The following is an 8,093-nucleotide window of genomic DNA, read 5'->3' on the forward strand; positions in this document are numbered from 1 at the left end:
GGATTTAAGGATGAAAGTAATTTATTGGAAAGTTTCACTTTTTTTACCACCCCACTCTCCAATTCAGGATAAAGTTCACATTTTCACTCTTGGCTGTCACATAAGGAAAGCTTCTCCTAAGACCTTTTTATTTGATGTACAAAGTGGAATAATAGGCAAGTTTGTCTCGTCTTCATATCAAACATCTGGCAAATTCCCTTTGCCAGGTCTGTGAAAGTAGGGACCTGATGTGGTGTAGTAATTGATGATGTGAAAGAGTCTTTGTAATAATTTACACCTGCATTTTACACATGATGCAGCTGATACCCCAGAGGTGAAATAGTATGTGTCAGATGAACTTGGAACAGGAGAGACCATGACCTGTGTGCTTTCTCCTCCGTGGGAGATGCTCCATCTACACATCTGGGTTCTTGTCCTGGCTTTGCCTTAAATGGCTGTGGGATCTTTAGCAAGGGTTTTCATTTTCCTGCATCTCTGTTTCTCCACATGTAATTAATAGTAATATTCGTTACCCTTTCATGGGTTGTTCTGAAGATTAAATGAGGTAACATTTTGAAGTGCTTAGTGGAGTGCCAGAAATACCCTCACTCCACAAATGGCAGTTATGGTTATCATCACACTTATGGTATTGCCTAGATATGGGGGAGGTAACTTCTGTTCTGGGTGCAGTGTTGGAGGAAGCAATGTGGACACTGTAAATGTACAGGAATGGCTCGTATATCAGAACCCACATTGTTTTTCTCTCACTTTTTGTTAATATGAAGACAACTCACGTCAAAGATCTCAAAGCCGGCGATGTCCAAGACCCCGATGAAGTACTGTCTGGGCTGCTTGGTGTCCAGCTGCTGGTTGATGCGGGTGACCATCCACAGGAACATCTTCTCGTAGACGGCCTTGGCCAGAGCGCCCACCGCGTTGTACACCTTCGTGGACAGAGTAGTGATTGTTGATGCTACTGAAGACGCTGTGAAGGCCTGGGACGGGTGTTATTCATTGAGGTCATGCACTCACCTGCTGCACAGTCTGGCCTTTGGTGACATACTCATTGCCGACCTTGACCCTGGGGTAGCAGAGGGCTTTGAGCAGGTCAGCAGAGTTCAGACTCTGGAGATAGGCCGCCTTGTCAGCAACTGCAGAGTCACAATTCGAGAAATGTTGTTTAATGGTGGATATCCCCTTTTACCTAATTTTTCTATTTTTCTCCAATCCATTCTCTTTGTTATTTAAATAAAAAGCTTTAAGTAATTCTATAGAAGGTCAGATGAGGGTCCCCGTACATTAGAGCTCATACTTGCTAATAAATAGTTACACTGCTCTTTGGGGATTTATTGCAAGTAGCTTTTGAGAAATTCAACAGTTAACATGTGTCCAGTGTTTATGGCAATACTTTTATGTAAGGCAAAGGCCATGGTGCCTGCTCTTAAGGCAGACACATTAGGTGTGGTTGGAGGGAAAAGATAAATACATCTTAATAATTGCTATTAGGGAGAGAGAGAAGTCCCAATATTTGGATCCTTATTTCAGTTTTGCTCCTGCCAATATAAACCCACTTGTTCAGTTTCGTTGTCTGAAAAGTAGGTATTAAATTTCACTCTGTGCCCCCTCGGAGTCTCTTTCTGAAATTGTGCCAAGGACTGTAATGTAAATGCCACAGGTCAGGTACCACTGTAGCTGCTGAAAAGTTTAGAGGAGGGAGAGAATGTGTCAAGCTGGGGGGTGGGGGTCAGAAAGGCTTCAAGGAGCCGACAACTTTAGCTTCCTTGGTAGGTCCTTTATGTTCCGCACACGGAATACATGACTTTTCTTTCTCAGTTCTTTTTTTATCTCACTGCCTAGAGTGCCTGCAGGTTTATATATAGACAATGCACTCATGTGCACAGATGTCTAGGGATGCCCTTCACCCCCAGCTTTGTGGTGGGCAGCTCCTGTCTCGCCAGCTGCTAGTTCACCTGGCTAGTGCTGAAGTAGGCTCACATGCCAAGTTGGCTCACGTACACAGCCACCATTCCACGGCAGAGCAGGAGCACTGTGCCATCTCTTTTTCTCTCTCACGATCTGGCCCCGATTGTGCTTTTTTAGATATGTCTTTATAAGCGCCTATTAGGGTTTGTTTTAACTTATTTGGGCTGCTTAGAAATGACGGAGATATGGACACACAGGGAAGGAAAGGGGGTGAGGAAAGTGTGCGGTGTGTGTAGATATGTATATGCTCTTCAGAAGTTCAGCTGTGATGGAGACGTGAGTTTAGAATAGGCTTTTTTTTTTTTTTCCTGCCATATTCTTTAATTCAGACCCAGAAGGAGGTTCATCTGGTACCTTCGGTGCCATCTGGCTCGGCCTGCTCCTCCCGCTGCTTCTGCTTGAACTTCATGTTCCCATAATGCATCACAGCCCCCGTGAGCTTGTAGATGGAGACTTTCTCTTCAGGAGTGAAGCCCAGGATGTCAATGGCACTCTTCCAGGAGAAATGACAGAACAAAGATTAGGGCAGAAGAGACTAACTTATTTTGGAGAATTTATACTGTGTCCTAGGGTAACCACACCTACAGTGGGCTGTTCCTGCACATAATGGAATTTTTTTTACAGTGTGTGTGTGTATGTGACTTACATCTGTGGCCATCAGTTCTTCTTGGTCATCAATGCTGGGGACCGTGATTTCCCCTTGACTGATGAAGGCATAGTCATATGGGTTGGTGGTGATCAGGAGCATTTCTGGGTACATATAATTCAGGGTATACATTTACATTAGAAATTGTTAATAAAAATATTAACGTTCATCTATAAATTTAAGTTCTTCCTTACCAATCAGATCTGGCTTCTTACTGGAAGTGATCTGGTAAAAAATATGGTAGCTTCTTTCTGCCTTCAGCTGGAAAGTAACTCTGGACTTTTCTAGAAGATCTGGAAATAGAAATAGATATTAAATTAGAAAAAAAATCAGTGGTGCTGAAATACACACACACACACTTCAGATGGGGGAGAGGGAGGGAGGGAGGGTAGGGAGTGAGGTGGGGGGAGGGGCAGAAGGAGAGGGAGAGAGAGAATCTTAAGCAGGCTTCGCACTCAGTGCAGAGCCTGTCATGGGGCTCGACCTCACGACCCTGAGATCATGACCTGAGCCAAAATCAAGAGTTGGATGTTCAACCAACTGAGCCACCCCGACACCCCAATGCTGCTGAAATATTAAATGAACCTCAGTGTGTTTGCTGAGACTGGGATCATTACATTAGACTCCACTGAGATTTCTACCTGATATATTGATCCTTTTGGTGCTGGATATAAGAATTCCAAATACATGTGGTAACTGCCTAATTTTCTCACTATCTAAGAGTAGAGACTGAAACCTATCTGCTCTAGTAAAAAAAAAAAGCTTTTAATATGGGGGAACCTGTGACCTCTGTATTATTATTGATCTGTAATATCTCCTCCTTCCTCACGTCATCTGAGACTTTGTGGTGAGTGGTTACTTAGAAACACCTACCAGAGCTCAGATGAAGAGCAAATCACAGAGAAATATTGTAAACCTATAGGTAACTCATAGGAACCCAAAGTAGCCCAAGTGGTTTGTCCTGGAAAAAATACCAAAGTTGCTTCTGTGGCAGGAATTTCAGAATGTGCTCCAGAACTGCCAGTTTGCCTTGACGTTGATGGAGCACACAGTGGATTTATGGTTAAGTCTGGCATTGGCTCATGGGCAACACTGGCAGCAGGCTCAGCGCACGCCAAGTGTTCCTGAATAACCTGCACATGAAATCACTCGTCTGTCTTTTGATTTTTGGTGGTCCTGTTACTCACATGTTTCAATATCTGCAGAAGCTAGCTTCCCTGTGGTACCAAAGTGGATTCGAATGAATTTACCCTTGAAAAGAGAAGATTATTTAGTATTGAAAAGTTGAAGCACACAGAAGGATGCAATTGAAATGATAATTCAGATGTGCTTTCTCTAGCATGGAAGGACTGAGAAGACCCCTCTGTGACCAGGAGACTTACAAAGCGAGAGGAGTTGTCATTCCTCACAGTCTTGGCATTGCCAAAGGCCTCCAGTAGGGGGTTGGCGCTGATGATTTGATCTTCAAGGGTCCCCTGCAAAGGCAAGAGCGGTCCTCACCTCTGGGGCTCCAGAATTCCTGAGAGCCCTGAGAGTCTTTTTTTTTTTTTTTTTAAAGATTTTATTTATTTATTTGGCAGAGAGATACAGAGAGAGCACGAGTAGGCAGAGAGGAAGGCAGAGGGAGAGGGAGAAGCAGGCTCCTCGCTGAGCAGGGAGCCCGATGCGGGGCTCAATCCCAGGACCCTGGGATTATGACCTGAGCCAAAGGCAGCCGCTTAATGACTGAGCCACCCAGGCGCCCCAAGCCCCAAGAGTCTTGAGTCTGTCCCCAGACCTACCCGCATTTTGCCAGAGGTAGCTTCCTCCTTCTTCTTCTCCCCAGTGACTGCAATTGTTGCGAAGTACTGGATGACACGCTTGGTGTTCACAGTCTTCCCGGCACCAGATTCTCCGCTGTCAAACAGAGACCAGAGAAAAGATCAGAACTACTACAGCTCATGTTGTCATGTCTAAGACAATCAAAACCCGAGAAGGGAACAATCACGTACGTGATCAAGATGGACTGGTTCTCACGATCTGTGAAAGAGAAATCAAGACCAGCAGTTAAAAAAGAAAAAGAACATTCAATATAAAGATTATTGAGTCAGTTTAGATCAAACACAGCTTGTTCTTTTAACATTTGCAAGATGTCACTTATGGTTTTGGTTTTGTGATTAGTCCCCAAAGAGTACTTGGCTCTTGGAGTAAAGTTGTGACAATGAGAGGCAAGCTATCATCTGTTTCCTTTTGTATCTTATTAATTTTAAGGACTTTGTGATGATAAATTTCAAACAGATACCAAGTAGAGACAATAACATAGATAGCCCCCATGTCCCCATCATACAGCTTCAACAATTATCATCACTTGGCCAATTTTATATCCTCTCTACTCCTGTCCCATTCTTCCTGGATTATTTTAAGGAAAATCCCAGGCATCCTATAATGTCATCTATCAACACTTCAGTAAGAATTACTAGAATTTTGAAGTCATGAGGGATCTTAGAAAAATTACCGAGGCCAACTCTTTTATTTAACGGGTAAAGAAGCTGAGACCCAGAGAGGAATCGGTGACTTTTCGAATAATAATTACAGAGCTTGTTAATAAGGTCAAAGGTATTCAGGTCTTCTGACTTCCACTTTATGTATTTTTCTGCTACCTGGCCTCCTCCCAGCTCTTGATATGACTAATTTGACTGCTGGTAACACTCAATAGGGAAGGGATCTGGAATTGTAAATATGTTCATTTAGTCTTATGTTCCTTTTAATTTTATGTACATTTCTAAATAATAAAAACAGACATTGTCACTAGTTATATGACTGATATGTTGTACTTATACCAATTTTCTGATATGTTAAATCTCCAGTTCTATTTGAGTGGATTCTCAAATCTAAAAATCTATCAGAGAAATAGATACAAATCTGGATGTTATTTCGATGTGCATATAGACTTTAGAGAACTTCAGAGTTCTATTCAGAGCAGTAGATACAGATTTTAGAACGTACTCAAATTGATTTTTTTTCCAATAGCAGAAAAATTATGGAAGATCATATCACATCTCATGGGAGCACTGATAAGAAAAGTTCTAGTCTCTTTTGGTGATGATAAAATAACATGTACCAGGTCAAATGCCACAGTTTAGCATGGTTTTATATGCAGATCATGTTTGGGAGCCATAAGTGATCTTGAATTTGGAGCAGCCCCAAAGCTTGGGGTGTGGAGACCTTGGCGTAGGGGTGGTGGTGTACAAAGCAGAGTTAAGTGCAGCTGCTGAGTATTAAACCCTCCGAAACGAGCCAGCCTTTGGATCATTTCTGGAAGGTAGCTAGCTTCTGCTGACCACCAAAGAACAGTTTACTGGCATGAAATCCTTGTGGAATTGCTGGCCAATTTGTAATGGAAGATTCCTATTTTATTTCTTTCTCTTCTCTCCTCCTTTAACAGACAACTTAAAAACAAGTGCAGCAACACAAACAAAAACGAAAAAAGAACAAAACCCTCTCAGTTCCCAAAACCCTATGGAACAACAGGAAACTCCTGAATTCAGAATATTTCCAAAGGCGGTGCATTTGGTGTGTGAAAATAAAAGGTTTAAACGCTGTACTTAGGCTTGTAATGCATGTCAAAGCTGTTTGTTTATGCTTTGATAAGACGGGAATAACAGGCTTTGATAGGATTTCAAAAATATTTTCAGAGGAAGAGGTATTTTTATTTTCTTCCATTCTAATAGGAAAATGCTTCAGAATCACCGGGACGAAAGTGGTAGCTCGCTCTTTACACGTGTTCTACCCCAGACGCTGGCAGTATTCGCTGGGTCGTTTAACGATAAACATAAGAATTACAAAGCTTTCCAGCTGTAGCTGGGAACTATTTTCCTTGATTGCTGTGGATGTGCTTATTTTAAAATAACTGATTTGAACTTTTCTTCTGTTGAATCAGAAATGAAAACCTATGGGAAATCGGCAGGCGCGTTTACAGAGGTCTGCTAATTGTTTCCGCCTGGCTTCCGCTTACTAGCTGGGGTAGCTTGGGCAGGTCACTGAGCCCAACCAGCTTCCCTTTCCTCTCTCTAAAATGGGGATGGCTGCTGGGAAGCATATATGACACCGGAGCTCTGGAAGTTCCTTGAACACAGTGAAGCCCCATGTGGCTGCAATGTGTTATTATAATCAGGGCCCAGACAGAGGCTGCTTGTTAAAGGTTCCGTTTCCATGTTTTTGCACATAAATAGCTGTGTCACTCACCCGTCAGCATGAACTGATAGGCATTGTCGGAGATGGAGAAGATGTGGGGCGGGGCCTCCTGGCGCTTCTTGCCTCGGTAGGCTGCCACCACCTCGGAGTTGTACACCGGCAGCCACTTGTAGGGGTTCACGGTGACACAGAAGAGGCCCGAGTAGGTCTGAGAAAACCAGAAAATGTGACATGAGGATCTTGTCTTTACTCAGAGAGATAGACGGGATTGGGAGATGCTGAAGGGCGCTCACGTAGATCATCCAGGCTGTGTAACGCTCTTTGAGGTTGTACAGCACTCCAGGCTCGTGCAGGTGGGTCATCATGGCCATGTCCTCGATCTTGTCGTACTTGGGAGGGTTCATGGGGAAGACTTGGTCCTCCCTGACGGTTAGAGTCTGGCAAGTAAAGTGAGAGACCACTTTGTATTGATGGTGGGACATAGGGTTGGTTTGTCTGTTTTGCTTATAAAATATAATTACTGACACTTTTCATTTATTCAGTATTCTTTAAATCAAGGCATGAAATTGTATTTGTTTCAGAGTCTGATGCTAAGAAAACCCGTCTCCTATGATGAAATAGTATACCACCTTTTTTTAAAGATTTTTTTTCTTCCCATATTCCCCTGTTCCCAGTATTTATCAGTTTATATCTTTTTAACTCTTATTTTAATAGGTTAAATTTTTTATTTTTCCCGGCCATTCATTACAAGAAGCTTCTGGGGGGAAGTAATGGGGATACTAATACATTATTTAGCTAAGTAAATAACAGTAGTTTCCTGACCGGAGAGGCTGGCTTCTATTTCCTCCAAGTTTGGGGGTTTATAATGCAAAGTGGGGAGTTGAGGGATATGGTGGCAGCTGACTCTAGCGTGTTGAAGTCCTGTGGGTAGCTGGGAAGGGGGCACCCGAGGTGACTGCTGGGAACCTCCTTTGCCGTCCAAATCTGGCATCCATAACGGACCAGGAGGGTGTCTGTGGTGGCAGGAGGCTTAGAGCTTCACCTTGAACGAGGAGACTGAAGAAGACAACTGGGAGCGTTTTCTCCCCGTGTGTTTACTTACTGCTCCGCCTTCTGTCTTCACAGTTACTTTCCCTCCTTCCTTGCTCTGTATGGTGCTCTTCACGTAGGAGGCCTTGGGCTCCGCGACAAAGACCGATGTTTTAGCATCGAAGGGCTTGTTTTGGGCCTCAATCCGCTCCTTTTCCGATTTTCGGAGGAAGGGAGCAGCTTCGCCAAAAACCGCCATCTCAGCGTCCGAACTCGCACTCAT

General features: G+C 43.4%; 1 protein-coding gene across 3 annotated transcripts in view; it reads right to left on the reverse strand.

Annotated features, from left to right (window-relative positions):
• The window catches only part of LOC113939311 (myosin-8), a 27,477-nt gene extending 19,384 nt beyond the window's left edge, over positions 1–8,093 (reverse strand). For all 3 annotated transcript variants that reach the window (XM_027625157.2, XM_027625155.2, XM_027625156.2), the window contains exons 1-12: positions 7,884–8,093; positions 7,075–7,218; positions 6,833–6,989; positions 4,600–4,627; positions 4,390–4,504; positions 3,991–4,083; positions 3,796–3,859; positions 2,803–2,901; positions 2,609–2,712; positions 2,317–2,455; positions 1,012–1,130; positions 774–923 (exon numbers count right to left, since the gene is read on the reverse strand). In XM_027625157.2, coding sequence (XP_027480958.2) covers positions 774–923; positions 1,012–1,130; positions 2,317–2,455; positions 2,609–2,712; positions 2,803–2,901; positions 3,796–3,859; positions 3,991–4,083; positions 4,390–4,504; positions 4,600–4,627; positions 6,833–6,989; positions 7,075–7,218; positions 7,884–8,093 — 1,422 coding nt within the window. The remainder of the gene's footprint in view (positions 1–773; positions 924–1,011; positions 1,131–2,316; positions 2,456–2,608; positions 2,713–2,802; positions 2,902–3,795; positions 3,860–3,990; positions 4,084–4,389; positions 4,505–4,599; positions 4,628–6,832; positions 6,990–7,074; positions 7,219–7,883) is intronic.

Source organism: Zalophus californianus, chromosome 16 (assembly GCF_009762305.2).
Source record: "Zalophus californianus isolate mZalCal1 chromosome 16, mZalCal1.pri.v2, whole genome shotgun sequence".
NCBI classification, from domain to species: Eukaryota; Metazoa; Chordata; class Mammalia; order Carnivora; family Otariidae; genus Zalophus; species Zalophus californianus.